Consider the following 22,229-nt stretch of genomic DNA (forward strand, 5'->3'; position numbering starts at 1 on the left):
ATTTTAACAAAATCCCTAAATATACTGACATTAGTTAATTTTATAAATCCCAAGTTTCCATTTGATTGCTATTTACGCTAACATGGATTACTGCATAATTTTAATGCTAAAATAAATGTAGTATCCTACAGATAACAGATTTTGGTGTCCGTGTATTCCCTTAACACATAACTATTTATATTAAAATTCAGTCACACACTGCATCACATAATAGTTATGAAGTTAGTACTTACGATTTTGTGAAGTTGCACTTGTTTCTCTTCTATTTTTCTTTTTATTTGTCCCATCATCATTTTCTGTATTATCATTATTATTCTCATTTTCATTAGTTTCTGTTTCTAAAAGGAAATTTTCAGAAGATTTATTAGTTTCTGACTGATCACCAGCAGGTTGTTTATGTCTTGGAGAATTTTTAATATCTATATCTTTCTCCTGTACATCACACATTTCTTGTTGTATAGGAATCAATGTCTTATTAACTTCATTGAATTGTGGTTGTTCTTCAGAGGCTGCCTTTAAAGTTTCTGTGCCTTCTGATTCTTCAAGATATTTCTCAGGAGCATCAGTGGATGTTGGTTGCTCTTCAGTATTAAAGTCAAAACCACCATCCATTTCAAGATTTTCTATTGTAGTGTCAGCATTATTATTGGTATCCAATTGTTCTGCAAATTCAACCTCTTGAACATCATTAGTTTCTTCTTCTGCATTGTCTGCTTCAGAAGTACCACATTCATGTGGTTTTTCAACATCAGCTTCATTAACTTCATTGGACTCTGGTTGTTCTTCAAGGGCTGCCTCTAAAGTTTCTTTGCTTTCTGATTTTTCTAGAGCTATCTCAGGAGCATCAGTGGATGTTGGTTGCTCTTCAGTATTTAAGTCAAAACTACCATCCATTTTAGGATTTTCTATCACAGTGTCAACATTATCATTATTGCCAACTTGTTCTGCAAATTCAACCTGTTGTACATCATCAGTTTCTTCTTTTATGGTATCTGCTTCAGGAGTACCACTTTCACATGTTTTTTCAACATTAACTTCATTGGACTCTGGTTGTTCTTCAGGGGTTGCCTCTAAAGTTTCTTTGCCTTCTAATTCTTCTAGAGCTGTCTCAGGAGCATCAGTGGATGTTGGTTGCTCTTCAGTATTTAAGTGAAAACCACCATCCATTTCAGGATTTTCTATTGCAGTGTCAGGAGTACTTTCATGTGTTTTTTCAACATTAGCTTCATTACCTTCATTGAACTCTGGTTGTTCTTCAGGGGCTGCATCTAAAGTTTCTTGACCTCCTGATTCTTCTAAAGCTCTCTGAGGAGCATCAGTGGGTGTTGGTTGCTCTTCAGTATTAAAGTCAAAACCACCATCCATTTCAAGATTTTCTATTGTAGTGTCAGCATTATTATTGGTATCTAATTGTTCTGCAAATTCAACCTCTTGAACATCATTAATTTCTTCTTCTGCATTGTCTGCTTCAGAAGTATCACTTTCATGTGTTTTTTCAACATCAGCTTCGTTAACTTCATTGGACTCTGGTTGTTCTTCAGGGGCTGCCTCTAAAGTTTCTTTGCCTTCTGATTCTTCTAGAGCTATCTCAGGAGCATCAGTGGATGTTGGTTGCTCTTCAGTATTTAAGTCAAAACTACCATCCATTTTAGGATTTTCTATCCCAGTGTCAGCATTTCCATTGGTGCCTAACTGTTCTGCAGAATTAACTTCTTGAACATCATTAGTGTTCTCTTCTGCATTGTCTGCTTCAGGAGTACCATTTTCAAGTGTTTTTACAATATCAGCTTCATTACCTTCATTGTACTCTGATTGTTCTTCAGGGTCTACCTCTAAAGTTTCTTTATCTTCAGATTCTTCTGGCACTGTCTCAGGAGCATCATTTATTGCAGAATTTTCTATTGCTCTATCAATAGTGTCATTAACTCCAACTTCTTTCAAAGTTGCCACTTGAATATTGTCAGGTTCTTGTTTTGCTGTATTTCTTCCAGGCACACTACTTTCCTGAGTTTTTATAGTGTCTTTTTCTGTGTACGTCTGAGGTACATCAATGAGTGTTGGTTGCTCTTCATTACCAAAATAAAAAGTATCAATGACTTCAGGAGTCTCTGTTGCTGCTTTGTCATCAATATCAATGATTTCAAGTTCACCCCTTTCTTTTGTTTCTTCATTATCTGCCTTATTATCTTCCTTGGATTCAGTATATTTTTCAAAGACCGCCTCTAAAATATCTTTATCTCCTGATTCTTCTAGAGCAGTCTCAGATGCAATGTTGGATATTGATTGCTCCTTACTGTTTAAATCAAAAACAGCAGTGATTTCAGAATTCTCTGTTGCTGCTATGTCAACAGTATTACTCACTCCAACTATTTCTGAAAATGGTACTTCTTGATTATCATTAGATTCAAAGATATCTTTTTCTTCTGTTTTTTCATTGTCTGCATCAATGATTTCTTTGTATCCTGTGTGCTCTTCAGAGACTGATTCTAAAGTATCTTTAGCTGCTGGTTCTTCTTGTGTTGCATTGGGTACATCAGTGGGTACTGGTTGCTTTTCATCATTTAAATCAAAAACATCAGTGACTTCAGAATTCTCTATTGCTGCTATGTCAAAAGTATCACTGACCTCAACTTTTTCTGAAAATGGTACCTCTTGATTATCATTAGATTCAAAGATATCTTTTTCTTCTGTTTTTTCAGTGTTTGCATCATTTATTTCTTTGTATTCTGTGTGCTCTTCAGAGACTGCTTCTAAAGTATCTTTAGCTGCTGGTTCTTCTTGTGCTGTCTCAGATACATAAGTGGGTACTGACTGCTTTTCATCATTTAAATCTAAAGCATAATTGATCCCAGGATTCTCTGCTACTGAGTCAACAGTATCTCTGGTTTCTTGTTTTGTTAATGTTATATCTGAAACCCCTGTAGGCATCTGTTTATTAGCATCTGAAGTTTTTGTCAGTATCTGTTCAGATTTTTGTCCTTGTTTTATGTAATATTCAGCTGTTCTTCCTTTCTATAAATAAAAGCAAAATTTATTAATTTAATTTGGTAACAAGATAATATAATTCTTTAATTCTGCTTTTACCAGTACCAGTTTCTTGGAAAAGAAAGTGTTCACAGGCTTAGTCTACATTAATGATTTCATTTGATTTTCAGAGTTTTATCCATTTCAGTGTAACATTATTTTCAATACTGGACCTAATAAATGAATCAAAATTCTAAACATCAATTTTATACTAATATTTTATTGAGTAAGCTCCTTCCAGTTAACATAGTAATGACATTTGAAGCACGCAATATTAATAAAAAAACAACATTGTAAATTGTTGTTGTACAACTGGATACACGTATGAAATGTTAAGAAAATACATTAAAAATTTTAAATATAATATCATATTAAAACACAAAGTTTTAGGAAATTATCAGTGCTTTTGACATTTATATCTGAATTATCATTGTCACTTATGTTAAAAATATCAAATAGAACACTAAGAAGTGACTTTATTAATGCCCACTGAAAGTGTATTTGTTCAATTAAACAATATACAGAATTGAAAATATTCATTATAACTTATGTTAGAAATATCAACAGGATGTTTTAAATAACTTATATTAAATGTTACTGGCATCATTAAACTACTTAATGTAATAACATTAATGTTCACTAGCTCCTAAAAGTCATAAAGAATTGACTTTATTGGTTTTCTTTGGGGACTCAGGACTACAAATTAGTAAATCCTATAATTGCTGGTTCTACTAAGTTAATAAGGTGCACCAATGGGTGTTGGTTGTTCTTTGTTACTTAAATAAAAAGTATAAACGATTTCAGGATTCTCTGTTGCTGTTTGTCATCAGTATTATTGACTTCAAGTTTCTCTGTAAAAGCTACCATTTGAATGTTATTATATTCTTTTGTTAGACCTACTTCATTGTCCACAGTTTCTTTTATTTTTTCAGTGTATGGCTCATTATATTCTTCTGAAGTACCTTTGTATCCTTGAGTTGTGGATGTTCTTTAGAATTCTTTACTGCTTGAGTCAGCATTATCCCTGAGTTCTTGTTTTATAAATGATGTTTCTTAAGCCCTGTTGTCTTTAAATTATTTCAGGAGGTTTATTGTACTTGGTTGGTTTCCTTGGATTCTGTAAACTCTTAAGAAATTCCACCTAAAATCTTTAGCTTCTGATTATTGAAGAGCAATATCAGGTGCATCAGTGGGTACTGATATTTAAATCAGAGGAAGAGATCCATAGATGCTGTATCCATCTGGTTGACAGTTATTTCTTTATGTGGAAATAGCAAGAACACCCACTTTGTTTTCCATCTGCCTGAGGTATGAAATGATTGAACTGATATTCATGGAAGTAACTTATATAAATTACTTATGTCACTTTTCTAACAAAGATCCTTCTTAATTATCTCACATATAGTTGCATGGGATATGTGTACAGCATTTGCCATTGACTTTATGTTTTAGGATTCTCACCTGTTACAAGATGCCACACTTTGCCAACCATGGCTAGAGTACAGCTTCTTGCATGTCTCTGGATGATCCTAGTACTTGAAATTAATCCACATTCCTTTGTTTGTCAGTAAATATGAATGTTCTCCTACTCTTGGAAATTCCTTAATCTTCAATCCAAACACAGATTTGTAACCTGAGTGTATAAATATTTTGTTTTGGAATGGATTGTTACAAACCTCTTCCAAAACAGTTTTCAGTGGTAACACACAATCTACAAAATTCTAAATGTCAATTAGTACTGTTACATGTTATTCTACCATAATTTTGTTAGCAGTAGTTGTCACATGTCACAGTCATTTAACTGTGTATTCTAAGTTTATTTTTCTACAACTGTGGATGTAAAACAGGTTGAAATAATAATGTAGAGAACTGACAAAACATCTTCCCTTTCATATATTAGAATATCCAAAAGTAAATGTGTAAAGAACTTGTATTAGAATTTGTTAGATTAAGACAAATATCAATGAAACAGTAAATACTTTTTCTAATGTTTTTATATATGAATATGCGGGTATACTTATGCATTCTTATATTATGAACTTGTTTATAATCTTTTATTACCTGGTCAAGTGCTTTAGGATCAGCTTCTTTAGATACAAGGAAATCATAAACTTTGTCATCCTTTTTCTTGGCAGCAATATGTAAAGCTGTGCAGCCACTCTGACAAAACAAAACTATCATGATTATTTGGTTTACATAACAAAATAAAATAATAATACTTATCAGGGAATTTTTGCTTACAATAAAAAATAATAATTCTGAGTAAACATAATTTTCCATGCAGTTTACTTTAAAATTGACTTGGAGCATTTAACTGGAATATTAATTGTTGTCTCATGAACAGATATTTCATGTGTAGTAAAAAAGATATATACATACACGATCTCTTTGTCTCACAACCTGTGGAAAATGATTTACAAGAAACTGAAGTATGGGGAACTGGTTATGAACAACAGCTTGATGAACAAGCATTTCACCATTTTCATCTTTTATACACAGTAACTGTTCATTATTTGTCACATGTTCTGTTAAACTTGCTAAGTCACCTGCCTTCAGAGCTTGTTGGACAATAATACTCAAGTCCTAAAGAGAAATCAAATATTTATTCCATGTTTTATATAAGTTCTTACTTTATTATTTGCTGAAAACAACTATCAAATCCTTCAATAACAATTAAAACATGAATTTTCCATCACTTTGAATTATTAAAAAATGCTAATTATTATTAATATTTCTATTGTGTTTTAACACTTCTAGTGCTCTTTGTAGCATAACTAATACATTGTGCTAAACATGCAACAAAGGAATTCTGGAATAGCAACAAGCTCATGATATCACATTAGGAGGCTATTATGCTATTAGAAAAATACTTGATGATTTTATCTATTAGTCATTTTAGATATTAACGTTTAGAAGTAATTTTCCAAATTTTGGAAAAAATAAACATGCTATTACATGGAATAACACTATAATTTTCAGAAACAGTTATTCTCTCAAAGAATATATGTTAAGTTTCACTGCATGATTTCTTCTTTGGTATATATTTATAATATATGAGAATAAAATATATATATAATAAAAAAATTTTAATTTTAAATTCAAGAATTTGAACATTGGATATTTTCATTTCTAAGTGATAGTGTTTCCTTACAAATCCTTGTTCCTTTAAAACATCAATAAGACTGATGGAAGATGTGTGATGAGTAAAAAAATGGTATTCCAAACTTACTAAAAGCTCTGGCAATCCTTTCAAATACTGCTGAACATTCTCATGCCAAGATGTTTTACTAATTAAATAGTGACCATATCCATCTGCTACTATTTCTTGTAGTTCTGCCACATCACCATTTAATAAGGCCTTGTTGGATTTTGGTATGATTGCCTTTGGAATGGTTGCTGTTTAGATAGGGTTTTGTGAATATGAAACAAAGGAACTGAGAGTAGTACAAGGACAAACATAAAAATATACCACATATTAAAGCCATGGGTACAAGCCTACTGAAATGATTAAATAATAAGTTATTCAACTTAAAACTTCAAGACATAATTTCATATTATACTCTTTAATGCTTTTGGTGAATAGTACCTTTATGCAATCTTACACCTGTAGCTTTAAGTCCAGTATTAATCAAACTTGGCCTAATTTTGCTCCATTTAAATCAGTATGTAAGCACTGAAGCACAAAATTGCTTAAGTTTTCATAGTAATCCATGTAAAATTCCTAATCATTTCTTAAAAAGCAACAAGCTTTAAAGCACTGCTCAGTTTATTACCATGGCAAACTGCTAAAGTAAGGAAGTTTTCTAAATAAATGGTTCATATAGCTTCTTCATCTGTTATTTAAAAAATGAAACTCGTAACATACACACTTTTTATGTTTAAAAATGTTATTTTAATGTTATCACAATAAACTGTGAAATAAAAGAAAGCAGGAAATTGTAAAGTCAACAACATTTCAGTTATATTGTAAGCAATAATTATATTTTCAGGATCCTTCCCCCTTAAATAAGGTAAAATATCCATGATTTCTGATCTAGTATGTTATCTTGTCTCACATATATAGCTGATCTCTTTCAGTGATGCCTTCTATATGCAGAATTTTTTTGCATGTCACAAGCCTTCAGTTTCCACATACCCTAAGACCAATGTGGCTGCATCTTGCATGCAAACTGTCATGACACAACTCTACACAAATAGGAGGGTGACAAGTGGCTCCCTCCATTTAATTATACCAAACTGTCACTTCTTATTTGGCAGTGCTACTGCCAAGATGTTTTTATTTTTTTCTCTTGTTTTTTTAAACTTCATATGAAGTGGAGATATTTTCTATTTTTTTCACCAAAGCTTATGTTTCCCCTTTGAAAATGTTATCACTTACTTCAAGCACACTTATCCAGGCTTCAGGTGGCAGTACTTAACTGAGGATTTGTTAACTTTAATACACTGGGAGATTGATTGTTACATAAGTTGACCTTTGCCTTTGAGTTTGGTGGCCCACACATTTGAATCCACAAACTTTGGACAGATAAGCTGTGATTCTGTTCTGGCCTTTTTTAATATTTGGATATTCATATTATTAGTTATAGTTATTTGGTTTCAATAACATATGTTTGATTAGATTTATAACTACTTCTTGGTTAGGGTTTTTTTTAAGTTAATATTTAATGATATCTTGTTTCAGATCTGTATGCCTTTGTCTTCATTTCCTCATTCATTTATCTTGACAGTTGATGAGTTCAGATAGGATTGGGATGTGTTTATACTTTTCTTTTTTAATCCCAATTATCACTTTCTCCAGATGATTTTGTTCATCTTTGTCACTATATGTCAGACTTTTATGATTGCCTCTTCCTGACCCTTCCTCGATCTGTCTTTTTTCTTCTGGATTTAATTCTCCTAACCTCCACTTTGGTGGCTTATAAGCCATATTCTTTTTTTTTTCATTTTTGTTTCCTTATAGCACCCACTTTTAACCCTTGTTGGATCCAGTTGGTCTTCTGTATCCCATACTTACTCTAAGTTGCTTCAATACCTTAAAGACTTGTTTGTTTCTCCTCCTTTGCCCTGTTGTTTCATTCCGTAGCACCACTCCTCTGTATTTCACTTTTTCCTCCCTCCTTTACCCTTTGGATTTGATTGGCTTTTTATTCTTTATCTTCTCTTTCCCTGTCATCAATTTTTGGTGTCTTAACTCTGATCAGGCACCTTCCCTTTTACCTGCCTCTTTTTCTTTTTCTAAGCACTGGAACTACATCCTATACATTTATCCCTTATTATCTGCTTCAAGAAGCTGTTTTTCCCTCATTGGAGAAGTGCCTGTCAACTGTCACAGTCCTTTACTCTTCTGTAAGACTGTGACTGAGTAAAATACCTTGTTTTTTATATATGTGTCCTATTTCAGAGTCAAGTCTTTTTTTTTTTCCTGTGGATTCCATTCTATAGCAAAGGGTGCCTGTCCAGGTATACTTAAACTAGTCAAATCTGCACTTTAGGGCCACGATGACATAATAATTATAATTTCCAAGGCCACTAATTGCACACTGCTGAGATGGGGTATTTTGGATGCAGATGATATACCATGTGTGGTCTATAATGCCCTAACCACTCTACACTAAGAGATATTTTGTTGTACTATACAGGAATAAAATTCCAATATTGTGTAGTTTGGATCTGTATCCAACCACTTTTCTCTTCACTGATGTGTTCCTCCCAATTTCTAACCATGTTTGTATCACCTTTTTCCACACTGAGAGAAGAGTATAGCTGGGAGAAAAGTGAAGCAATCTCCCACGTGTTATCCTCTACTGCTAAAATCTACTCTTTTGAAGGATGCTTCTTTCTTTTCTGTGCACCAGCCCATCTACCTATTTAATGTGGGATTCTATATATTTATACAAGAGGGAGTAATGCATCTGATTGGAAGTTATAATTTTTCTATACTGAAAATGTATTTCCAATAAATATTTACCACTTCTCACACTTCCTACCTTTTGAAAATTAATGCTTCCATTTTCTGCCAAAACTTGAAATAATAGTTTGGTAGAAAGAGGGAGTCATATGCATCAGAATGGGGTGTCATACCCCTCTGATGTAGGGTTGTCGTATAACAGTTTGCATGAAAGGAGCAGCCACACTGATCTTTGGGTATATGAGAGCTCAAGGTTTGTGGCATGCAAAAAAATTGAGCATATAAAGGGCAGCACCAAACAAGATAGCAATTTATGTGAGAGAAGGTAAGTACCTATCAGAAATACGTTTTAAGTATAGAAAAATTATAACTTTAATCTATTTGAACATTTTCATAATGATAGAAAATAGTAAGGACAAATAATTCACCTAAATTAAGATTTCGTGTATTACATCTCCTCAAACTGGTTTATACTGCTCTCAATATCAATATTAATATTTTCTGCTTATATTTACATTCAGATCAATCTATCTTGTTAGTTGATAGTGCAGTATCGTTTTAATTTGATGTGTATATTTTTAAAATATTTCAGTTAAAACTACAAAATTTGCATAAATTCAAGAAGTTATTTGCAATAATCATCACAAACAAAGTATGCTGTTGCAAACCAACCATTTAAATAAACCATTAAAACCAATAAACAAAATATGTTTAGACAGAAATCATACACATCTCACAAAAAGAGCTCATTTTCACACTTTCTTCTGTGCCATCATATTTTTTGTGCTTATGAAATTAAGATCGTAATAGGTATGTATTTGATAATATTTTCTGCACATTATTTTCATTTGACCACTATAAGTGTATGGCATAATTTAGTTGCTATGTTTAGGTTGTAGAATATAGCACATGCATTACTTACAGCCTTTTTTAACTTCTTTTTCTGTTTGATTGCTGGTTGTTTTACCACGTTGTTCTTTGGAATGATCAGAGTTGTTGGACAGGTGATGAGTTCTGTAGTACTCTGGTGTTCTGCCTCTCTAGGTATCATGTAGTAAAGTACATAATTTATTTGTTATAAAATATTTGATAGGAAAATAATTTTAAGATATTCTGGAGCTCTCTCTTCAGTTACATTTACTGATAATACAAGGTAACAATTTAGTAATCCCCCCCCCAAAAAAAAAGGGTTTTATTACTTTATCATATCCTAGAAAGTATAACTTGAAATAGGTTTGAAAAGTCAGTTGTGTATTACTGAACCATTTGTTGAATTTTATTACACTGTTTATATATGAAACAAGAGCTAAAACTTGTTACCTGATCTCTGATTCTAGTATTGGCTCCTGCCTGAAGTAGCATTTTAAACATAGTTTTTCCATCTTTTCGGGGGACAGCTGCAGCATAGTGGAGGGCTGTTCTTCCATCCTACATACAAAATAAAAAAAACATAGTATCATTACAGGCAAAATGATTAAAATATAAAACTGTTATCTGTCATCTGTTGAAAAAAGAATACTAGTATATTTTGTTGCAATGGGAAGAATGTATTGTGTGTTTTTCACTAACACCAGTCAGAAAACTGTATTGTTATTTGCTGTATCTAGTAAAATATTTCATTATTGCTTTGTGAGTGAGAATAATAGATTGTCATTTAGTCTCTCCCATGAAAATACAGTATAGTTATTTATTGTATATAGTAAGAAGGCAATACTATTTGCTGCTGCTCTCAAGACAAATACAGTTATGTGCTGTCTCTAATAAAAATACCTTACTAACTTGTACTGATAGTAAGTATATCATGCTCTTTGTTACTTCTAGTAAAGTAACATTTTGTTAGTTGTTGTATATAATAAAAGTTACTTGCCACCTGTAGTTAAAACATTACACTATTTTCTGTCACTAGTAAGAATAATTTGGTGTTATTTTCCACCTTTAGTACTATTTGCTGTCTATGTTGAGAATATTACACTTATTAAATACTCTAAATAGAGTAGTACATTCCATCTGGTGAGAGTTTTAGATCATTAAGTGACATCTTTACTGAATTACTGTCTCAACTTAAAAAAAAAAAGGGACAAAAGCCTTCTTTAAAAGTTTTAGGTTAGAAATAATTGCTGTATAATACTTGGTGGTTAATCATGTTCAGTTGTGTTACAAGAATCTTTGTTGATTTATAAATTAGAAGATTTTATTTGTATTTAACTAGTGTAAATTTTTTATTGCTTAATTCTCAAATGGCCAAGTAGTTAAGGTGCTCAACTGAGTTTGAATCTCCATCACACCAAATATGCTCACCCTTTCAGCCATGGAGGTGTTATAATGTAATGGTGAATTTCACTATTCATTGGTAAAAAAGTAGCCCAAGAGTTGGCGGTGGGTCTTGATGACTAGCTGCCTTCCCTCTTGTCTTACGGTGCTAAATTAGGGATGGCTAGTGCAGATAGCTCTCGTGTAGCTTTACGCAAAGCTCAAACCAAACCAATAATTCTCAAATACTATGAATAGTTATGGTACTGTTATTTTCCTTTTTTTTAATTGCAAACCACATAAGCATTCACTTATACCTCACATAAATGTATTTTACCAATAGAAAATAAAAGAACTTCAGTTAGAAAAATGTATTTGCATGAGGTACAAGTGAATGCTTATTTGCCAAAGTTTACTTCAAAGCATATTAAATTTTCAGTTTGTGTTTTAGTTAATGTTCCTGAAAAACTGTAAGGTGAAAAGTTGATTGTATAATAAAATAAAAACCACATTTTGGTGTTCTAAGATCAATTATTTCTAGTATTAATAAGTATCATTTATTGCATAAAACTTTGTTGATAAACCTACCTTGTCCCTAGCATTCACAGTCTCTGGGAACTTCTCTAGAATGTACTCCACAACATCCATATGGCCAAGAATAACTGCCCGATGTAGTGGAGTCATCCCCATGTGGTCTTTTGCTAATACAAAATCTTGTTTGTCCAGATGATTTTCAAGCTCTAAGACATTTCCTTCTGCAACTGCTGCATGTATGGCTTCTATACGTTCCATGATCTTTGGTACTGTTTCATTGATATAGTTCTTAACTTCCTCACTAGAGGTTTCCACACTACTCAGTTTTCCCCCATAGCCTTCTAATACAGCTCCTTCTAGTTTATCCAGGTCTTCTTCTTGAATCCACTTCCTTATATTAGCAGAATTGACTTCAAGACCTACATATATACAATATATAAGTTGTTTTTCTGCTAAAAACTTATTATCTAAAGCAACCTGCCCATTTACAACTAAATTAAACATTTATCTTACGTTGGAGTTCAGGTTTTGTCCAGTAGTTGTTTTGTCTGTCAAACAACTGAGGAAGATGGTTCTTTCCCTCTTCTTCTATTTGACCCTAAAGGGAAAGACAAGTCTTCTTTTAAAACATAATTTTAAGTTTGTGTAAAAGTTATTTTAACAAAATAAAGGTATGTTTTATTAGAAATTTAGGCTCATAAGTGTTCAAGATTGTAAGTTTCTTGTCTTTTTGTGTGTGTGAAGTTTGTATTTAGAAGTTTACTTACATCTTCACCTTGAATTTCTGGCAACAGTTTTTCAGGGCCTATTCCAGTAAAAAGTCGACGTTTTGTACCAGATTTACCATTCATAGGTACTGAAACAAAATTGTTTTAAAAAGAATAAATTGAAAATAAAATAAAAATTGCCTTTAGATATAAAAAAATGATTTAAATGTTGCTTCAGTTAATTTATATAGATTTTTTATTAATTTCTTGTTACTTCTGCAAGATCTGAATGACAGAGTTGATAATGTTAAAAGTATATGTGGTAGAAAGTGTTTTCATACTTCAATAATAAGTAAGTTGTTCCACAATGAGGTGAACACAGATCAGTAGTGAACATTTTAAAGTTGGTTTCACTGTTATCAAGAATTACTATCCCATAGTAATAAAAGAATGTAATACTGTGTATAGAAAGTAGTGGATAAACAATACTAAATGGAATGCAATGTCAGAAGTCTTGATATTAAAAAACTAGCTTTATCATATTCTTGCATCTTATACAATTAGGTCATCATAAGAAACTGAAGAAGGCACAACAATGTGTTGAAAGTTTCCCCAATATCAAGACTTTGAACAGTTTGTTCCATATACTGTGGTTTTCACTACTAATTATCACCTCAATGTTTATTAGTGACAAAACAAGAAATAGTCTAAAAACTTAGTTATGCAAGAGTTTCCTTCAGCTTTTCTTACGATGGATCTCTTAAAACATACAACATGCTTTGTATAAATTCTTTCATTGTCTTTTATTTTTCTCAATATAAAAGTTTGTGAAAGTAGCTAAGTGTGTAGTAGAAAGAGGTATTGTCATTCATTTAAATTGCATGTGTACATTTAAATAAACATTTCAAATTGCATGAAAATCATATTTTGATAATTATTTTTAAAAACAAATCTGTAAGCACAAACCAGATTGACTCTGTTCAAACCTTAACTACACACTGGGGTGGGAGTTTTCAGTATTGAGAATTTTGGAGATCTTTGAAAACATTAAGATAGATTTTTCTTATATATAGTAATACAAGTTTTTGTAGGTTTATAATGCCTCAATGGGTGTCAAACACAATTTTTGTTAATTCTCATATACTACTCTCATTTATACCCATGTTAATGTTAGCTGTATGATGGACATTTTATCATGCTGGGTTTTCTTGAAACAATTATATCATACAGCCTACATTGATAAACCTAAGAAGAATAAATGGCAATGATGCAAAGAAAAGTATTCTTTAAATACTCCATATTGACAGTGGATGCAGAAATCTGACATTCTTTTCCAGTAATTTTGTATTGTTTATAACAGCTGTAAGATTTATGGAATCAATAGGGAAAAGGTCCTTCGTAATTAACCTATGAAAAACAAACAGCACATCAAATTATTCTCCAGCACATCTAAATAACCAAACCCTCTCAGGTACCTAGTTGCTGTACCTACAAATACAATCGAGAGTTTTGCAAAGAAAAATCAAAGCAAGAAAAAGAAAAGAAAATTTTAAAATGTCTAAAGCAAGATTCCAAACTATCAAAAAATCGATCAAAATCAGCTTGAAGCTTTTCAGGAAACAAAACTGTTGTACTGAATCCAGTGGTGAAGTCCAGAAAAATAATGATAGAAACATGCAAGATAAAATTATCTCAACAGACTAACAATTTATCAAATACAACTGCAAAAAGCACAATTAAGAAGTCTGACAAAGGATGTTTTGCACAAGCAGTGTTACCTTCACCATGTACTAAAATGTTTAGCAGTCATTTTAATGAAGTACAAAAAGCTAAGAATAACCTCTATTATGGAATGGATTAAAACTAAAAATAAGAACACAAGAAGAGTTACAAATGAAAGGAAGCCATTCAGCCGATCTTTCTCATTTAGTTGTTGACTCTATCATTAACCTGTTTCTTGAAGGGTTTCAAGGACTTAGTTTCAACATAGCTGGATTGTTTGTTTCAGATCTGATACCTATGACTCTGTGTAAATGAATCCCTTCTATATTTATTTAATTTCCAAATGGACTCTGTATAGCCTTTTTTTATTTGAGTAGATTTTTAAATTTATGATTCCACTTTTTTTTGTGCAATTGCTTTATATTAGTATCTAATGAACAATATTAATATAACAGGCGTATATAATTTTGTATTTGTAGTGCAATTGTTGCAATATAAATTGCAACAGATTTTTATCTTCCTTTGTTCAGCAGCTTAAATTTTCGACCTTGGCTACTTTGCTATACTACTACTCTTGTGTAGAGTTAATTTAACAGTGAAATAACAAAGGATTTTGAACATATGTAAAGATTTACATTTTAAATCTTTGCTTCTTTTCTTACATTATTCATTTCAAAATATATTGAAAATAAAACAAACACATTTTGACTTGAAATTCAAGTAACTTCGGACAAAACAAAATAGACTAAAATTTTGTGCTTACAATTTTTACCCTAATAGCATCTCCCACAGAATTATAATTTGTATGTTATATGAATTAAAACCACAACTTGTTTTTATAAGGTTATGAATTTTCTCTCTTTCTTGAAAAAAAATCTTGCTTACCATGTTGTTAATTTTAATAGTTAAAACCACTATCCACACAGTTGCCAAAGGCAGCAATGTTATAACAAAAATATTTTAACTTGCTCTTTCCAATATTTAGTTTTATTATCTGATATAATCTATGTTATATACCTGTATATGTGATATAAAACTATATCTGAACACAGATTTACTCAAGTCTACAAAAGTTAAATTGGTAATTGTTAAGTAGATATTTACCTCGAGCTAAAGTAATTATAGCAAACTGTGTATTTCACGCAGTATATTTTAACTTACATGAACCTGATGGATTCTTTGTTATAAACCAGTTAGTGTTGTTGGCAACATAAGTGGCATTCACTCTTTGACTTCGTTTGATGAGCTGATCTCGGTTAAACTGCTCAGGATACTGAAGGTAATATTCTGCTGGTTTCCCTTTCTTTCATGAATCAGGAAAAATAATTATATGAAGCATTTTGTCATGTGTTTTCTCAGTGTTATAATCCTTAATGTACAAAAAGAATCAGAAAGACTGCTAACAAAAAAATTTTATTAGTTTTTTTTTTAACCATTATTTACTTACCAACTGATTAATAACCACATTGGTATTACCAAAAAAGCATTAAAATAGTAAAATGTAAATTATTAAGCATAATTGTTCAATTAGGCCTATCCTCAACAAACTTTGCAACTTTTCTACCTGTGACATACAGAGTCCATCTAAATGATTTCAATTTTGTAAAAAAAATTCTCCAGGAGTATTACAGTTGCTTTATATTAGTATCTAATAAACAATATTAATATACAGTCATGTGAAAAAGTTAGGACACCCTATGAAAGCCTGTGTATTTTTGTAACATTTTCTGATATATAGATATTTAATCTCAATTTTAACAATACTGTGAGATTATAGGAATATAACTAAACAATTAAAACTGAAGAAAAGACTTTTCAAGATCTTTCTTAAGGAAAAAGTTAGGACACCCCCTTATTTATTCCCACTTAAAATGGCTCAACTCACACACAGGTGTATCACACCAGGTGCACATGATTAGAAGATACTCAGCATTTTGAATGAGGCTTTCCCTATTTAAACCTCAGACATTTAATTTGGTGTGCTCCTGACTGTTGAGAGCAAAAGAGCTGTCTGAGGCCTTCAGAAAGAAAATTGTAGCAGCTTATGAGTCTGGTAAGGGATTTAAAAAGATCCCAAAAGATTTTGAAATCAGCCATTCCACTGTCCAGAAAATAGTCAACAAGTGGAGGGCTTTCAAAACAACTGCCAACATGCCCTGGTCTGGTCGTCCAAGCAAGTTCACCCCAAGAGCAGACTGCAAGATGCTAAAAGAAGTCTCCAAACACCTAACATGTCATCACGGGACCTACAGCAGGCTCTGGCTACTGTTGATGTGAAAGTGTATACCTCTACAATCAGAAAGAAACTGCACAACTTTAACTTGCATGGGAGGTGTGCAAGGAGGAAACCTTTGCTCTCTAAGAGAAACAGAGAAACATCAAGGCCAGACTGAAATTTGCCAGAGAGAATGTAGACAAAGACCAGGACTTCTGAAATAATGTTCTTTGGACAGATGAGTCCAAAATTGAATTATTTGGACACCAGAACAGAGGACATGTTTGGCATAAACCAAATACAGTATTCCAGGAAAAGAACCTCATACCAACTGTGAAGCATGGAGGTGGAAGTGTCATGGTTTGGGGCTGCTTTGCTGCAGCAGGACCTGGACAGCTCACAATCATAGAATCCACCATGAATTCTACTGTGTATCAGAGGGTGCTTGAGGATCATGGGAGACCATCTGTATAACATATTAAAGCTGAAGCAGAACTGGACCCTGCAATACGACAATGACCCAAAACATACCAGTAAATCCACCAAAGACTGGCTGAAAACTAAGAAATGAAGAGTCCTGGAATGGCCGAGTCAAAGTCCAGATCTTAATCCCATTCAGATGCTGTGGGGTGACTTGAAACAGGTTATACATGCAAGAAACCCCTCAAACATCTCACAGCTGACAGAATTCTGCATTGAGGAGTGAGGCAAAACTTTTTTCAGACCAATTTCAGCCAAAGGGGGTAACACTAGCTATTAGGGGGTAGGGTGTCCTAACTTTTTCCTCAGTTAGAATATGCATTTACAGTAGATCTTGAAAAACCTTTTCTTCAGTTTTAATTTTTTAGTTATATTCCTATAATCTCTCAGTATTGTTGCAATTGAGATTAAATATCTATATATCCAAAAATGTTACAAAAATACACAGGCTTTCATAGGGTGTCCTAACTTTTTCACATGACTGTAACAGGTGTATATTATGAAGTAATGTGGATACTGTTAAACAGTATAATAATGAAGAATCCCAAAACAATTTAAAACTACTTTTAATTAACAGAGGTTGTTTGGGGATGCAAACTTTCATGTACTTGTGTACTATTAAAATTACAGTGTAACTAAGTGTATTCAGTGAGAAATCTTTCAGTTAGCTATACCTTTCCCCAACAAAATAAATATAAACTGCTTAAAGTATGATAATTATAATCCTATATTTAGTCAACAAGGCCTACTTGCTACACAAAATAAGAACACATAATCAATTGCTTGTTAACTGCTTATACTTCAATCATACAATTATCAGTTATGAATTAACCAAGCTGATGTAACCCCACAAATTAGACAGCAGGATTTGTAGGGTGAATTATATAACTTGCAGTCATTTCATATAGTGAAAGTTTTTGTATGAATTATGCAAGACAAGAATAAATGAAAGTATAGAACACATATCTAATAGTCTAATATATTAAAAAAAGTATAACCTCGATGGAATTTTTAAATATTTTAATTGAAAAGTGTGTTGTAGTGTATTTATTATAATACAGTGTTATTATTCTTGATTTACATTAACTTTTCATTAGCTTCAAATATATTAGACAGAAGAATATAATATTTAGGCAAATGTGAAAACATTTTTGATGTATTTGTGAGTAAGTTTAAGTACAAATACACTTAAAGAAGTGCCTGCACTATTACAAATGATTTTGTAATACTGTTTAATATTTAACATCTTACTCCAATGCCATAACCTTTAACAAATAATTTGTTAACCTACACCATCAGGAATTCTAGTGTCCACACCAGCATCCACCAACATGTTGTACATTTGTTTCTCATCAGGGATCACAGCAGCATAGTGTAAAGCTGTGTGTCCATCCTAGTATATAAAAAAGTCAACTTCGAGTTACCTTTTGTGACTTAACAGAGTGAGAATTCAGAGTTTGAAAACATTTGTATGAAATAGTTTCACACAACACTCACATTTGTAGCATAAATTATTTTTTCATGTAATTATGGTTAGTATTTATACTTATGAACTTAGTTAACATCCAAAGGTACAGAATGTTTTAAGCAAATTTTGGGTAGCTTCTTGTTTAGACTTGTTTGTGTACAAAACGTTTTTTTCCCATCATTCTAATGTCTGAATTTCTCTGTACCTCAAGTATCTTTGAAAAGCATATATGATTTCATAACTTTTATATTTTTGACTGAAACTTAACAATTAAGATGAGTACCACTATTTTCAGTTGTCGTAACATCATGATTTCACAATAATGTTGCAGTAGCTGTAATTAAGCTTATAAATGAGTTATTATTAATGCATAGTATATAATACAACCTACTATTTATAATAAATATATTGTTAAGTGGAAAAATAGACTTTTATGTATACATGTATATTTCTTTTATAATAAAGTATTATGAGATTACAACAGACTATTTAACCCTTTAAGAAATAATATCTATCAATTTAGCAGAATAAAATATTATGTATGTGTGCCCAATTCAACTGTACATTAATTTTTGTACATGGAAAAATAAATCCACCATGTCTTTGTTCTTACTCTAATGGTAAAATACACCACCTTACCACATCTTTATGGTCTTGACATGCAGGAAAATTTTTTACAATGTATTCTGCAAGCTCAAAATGTCCATACATCACAGCCTTATGAAGGATTGTGGCCCCTAGCTGGTCACGAGCTACTACTAGCTTTTTTTGATTTAGTAAGGATTGTACATCACAAATACGACCTTTTACAACTGCTCGATGGACTTCATTGATATGCTCCTGAAAAAATACATTTAAAAGTATTTTCTGTAATAACCTAATAATTATTCAAATATGTGTAGTTCAGTGAAAAAAACATTCTTTGATAATTACCAAATGCCATGATAATTTTATCTAATTACAGAATATTCATTCTTCTCTCAGGTGTCTTTGTATTTTATTCTTTCTCTTTAATACAATTAATAAGTTCTCTCTCACTATGTTTGCATATCTATGTTTAAATTAAGTATTTGGAATATGGTTTATTACCTGTCCAATTGTAAAGTTAAGCGTGCTTATTCTTAACACTATTTTTTGTTTCTGCCTGCTTTATATTTACATAAGACATACTAAACATTTGAAAATGTGGTTTATATTGGCTGTTTATTGGCCCACATACCATGTAAATTGGCACCATTCTTAAAAACTCTTGTATCCTGTCATTGGAGGAAGTTTCACCTAATAATCTATCTCCATGACCCTGAAGTAATAGTTCTTCTAGATTTTCCATACTTCCTTGTTCAATAAGTTCTCTTATTTGTACTTTGTTTCCTGCAGGTTCTGTAGGAAATGATTAATTGCATAAAAGTGTAATTTACAAGGTTTGTTTTTTTTCTGTACTGTTTACAGAAATTGTATTGGATCTGTTACCTGCATAAAAAACAATATACTGACCATAAAGTTATAATTCAGCCAACATTATCAAACTAATATTTAACTTCTAAGAACTGTTAAATAACAAACTTCTTAACTTTTCCTTATTTGGATCACCTAAACAAGACTAATGATGTCTGTACAAATACGTAGCTTCCTTTAACCCAGATTAATATATCATATACAATAACATGTAGTAAACACTTTGTTGTTTACATCCTACAGGATCTTGATTATATTTATATCCTCTAAAAATTGTGATCTATATGAAGTGTGAAGGTCATTGCCCCATAATGTTTGGAAGTTTCTTCAAAGTTTAGAAAACAATTTGAGCCATATATAAAGAATGAGTTAGGCCGGAGTAAGTAAATTACTTTATTAGTTAATAAGTAATCTGTGCATGATATATTCATTTTATATGTTGGTGGGTTCAGTGTCACTAATATTCAAGTTGTGCTTTGGCAAATAAATAGAAACAAAATTAATGAATGAGTAAAATTTTTGGACATAATTTATGTGTGAAATCAGGCATATCAGTAAATGTTGGCTATGCTAAACATGATCATTAATAGTAGTTAAATATTTATATTCTTGAAAACTATAGGGTGTTTGGAAAGTCACTGTGCACTTGTATATTTATTAACAGACATGTTTCAATATAGAATACAGGAGGTAAATATGAATGACAATTATAAACAATGTTGAAAGTGACCCCTGTTGGCATCAATACAAGCTTGGATCCTTCTTATTTTGTTTCTAAACACCGCTATCAGTTACTGGCTTGAAATAGACTGAATGAATGCTGTTATCGCTACTTTCAAAACTGCACAGTGACTTTTCGAACACCCTGTATATTTCAATATTTAAACATCTGTATGATTTGAGCTAGAAAGAGAGTTCTAGAGCAAGTGAAGTCTTAAATTTGCTTGAGACAGTGAAGTGTAGAAATTTCACAAGAGTTTTGAGTAGTGTTAAATCCTATATCAATTTATTTTGTAGGTTTGTGAATTTTTAATCTAAAACTTCCTATAGTTTGGAGCTAACATGACCAAATTTGGCAGGCAGAAAGAGAGTTGAATATATACAAAAGTTCACTAATCATTTAGTAAGTTAATGAGTTTCTTACTGTGTCTTTTGGCTAGTTTGATGCTGTAAGTTTTGAATTATTTCTTTCAACAAAGTAAAGTTTACAAATAAGTAGTTGTTTAGTGTCATTTCTGAATAAGGGCTGTCAAGAAACTCTATTAATCATGATCAGTAATAAATAATTTTGTTTACTTCAAGTTGATTGGACTCTGCATTTTCTTTTACCAAATAATGAAAAATAACTCACCCAACTAAAGAAAGCATTAAACAGTATGCTGTGAATATTTTTGCCATATCTATGAACATGTGTCTAGATATATGTTGAGTAGCTTTGACAATATAAATTGAGTATGGTTGATGATCAAATATGTATATAATATATCATGTCAGTGCAATAGATACAACCTGTATTTTTAAGGAGTTTTATCAGTTTAGATAATTTTAGTAGAAGTGTTGCATGGTAATTTAGGAAAGCCTATTTTATCAGAAACCTACTTGCTGAAAATCCTCTGTATAAATCATTGACAACTAGCTTAGGCTGAGGCTTTGGCTTAATTTTCTTTATTCTTTTCACAACAGCACCCTCTTTGAGTTGTTGGAGTGTCAGTTGGTTTGGATTCTGAATATAGTAATCTGGTCTGTGGCCATGCTGTGAAATACACTAATAACTTAATTTTAAAAATCCTTATATTTGTTAATACTATGTTTACTTCAACTTGTATCTACTTACTAAATTATACACTGAAAAGTATTATTTTTTAACACACTTGTAGCAAATAAATTTTTAATATACTAAACCTGTCTCAAATTTATAAACATCAAAAAGACCTTTCATAAAGTCAGTTTTAATGGTTTTTTGTTGTTTTTTTTGACAGCTTAATAGTGAACTGAGAGAATGACATTTCCATTCACTGAGATATACTTTCTTCATGTTCCTTATCTTTAAAGATACAGATCAGTAAAATGTTTGTCTTCCTTTTCCCAGTTCATCAACATAATAATCACTGGGAAAATAAATTTCACCATTTAATTACTAACTGCTAAGTGTATCTGGAATCAATTTAATCTTTAAAGTTTTTATATCAATATGTCTAGATTTCATTCCAGGAATTTCTTCTACTGAAACGATGAATAAAATACATAAGTCATAATGAAAGAATTAGCACAACAGATCGCACACACACACACACAAAAAGCAAGTAGAGTTCAAAAGACCCAAAAACTTTGTACTTTTGAAGAAGAATAGTTAACTATTCAAAAATGTTGAAGTTTCTGGGTGTTGAATATATATATGTAAAATATCACATAAGATACATTGTTTATATCTTTTCAAAATGAGTTACAGCTACCAATTCTTTTAAC

General features: G+C 31.6%; 2 protein-coding genes across 13 annotated transcripts in view; one reads left to right on the top strand and one right to left on the bottom strand.

The window, feature by feature from the left end:
• Positions 1–22,229, top strand: part of LOC143230313 (uncharacterized) — a 136,225-nt gene that overhangs the window by 99,618 nt on the left and 14,378 nt on the right. The window lies entirely within an intron of this gene.
• The window catches only part of LOC143230311 (uncharacterized), a 59,711-nt gene that overhangs the window by 28,940 nt on the left and 8,542 nt on the right, over positions 1–22,229 (bottom strand). For all 4 annotated transcript variants that reach the window (XM_076463610.1, XM_076463611.1, XM_076463612.1 and 1 more), the window contains exons 5-18: positions 21,363–21,516; positions 19,528–19,688; positions 18,948–19,148; positions 18,132–18,233; positions 15,307–15,448; positions 12,484–12,572; positions 12,230–12,314; positions 11,771–12,135; positions 10,253–10,360; positions 9,855–9,972; positions 6,254–6,420; positions 5,404–5,607; positions 5,086–5,184; positions 234–3,012 (exon numbers count right to left, since the gene is read on the bottom strand). In XM_076463610.1, the coding sequence (XP_076319725.1) occupies positions 234–3,012; positions 5,086–5,184; positions 5,404–5,607; positions 6,254–6,420; positions 9,855–9,972; positions 10,253–10,360; positions 11,771–12,135; positions 12,230–12,314; positions 12,484–12,572; positions 15,307–15,448; positions 18,132–18,233; positions 18,948–19,148; positions 19,528–19,688; positions 21,363–21,516 (4,774 nt within the window). The remainder of the gene's footprint in view (positions 1–233; positions 3,013–5,085; positions 5,185–5,403; positions 5,608–6,253; positions 6,421–9,854; positions 9,973–10,252; positions 10,361–11,770; positions 12,136–12,229; positions 12,315–12,483; positions 12,573–15,306; positions 15,449–18,131; positions 18,234–18,947; positions 19,149–19,527; positions 19,689–21,362; positions 21,517–22,229) is intronic.

The sequence above is a fragment of the Tachypleus tridentatus genome, chromosome 10, assembly GCF_004210375.1.
Source record: "Tachypleus tridentatus isolate NWPU-2018 chromosome 10, ASM421037v1, whole genome shotgun sequence".
Taxonomy (NCBI): Eukaryota; Metazoa; Arthropoda; class Merostomata; order Xiphosura; family Limulidae; genus Tachypleus; species Tachypleus tridentatus.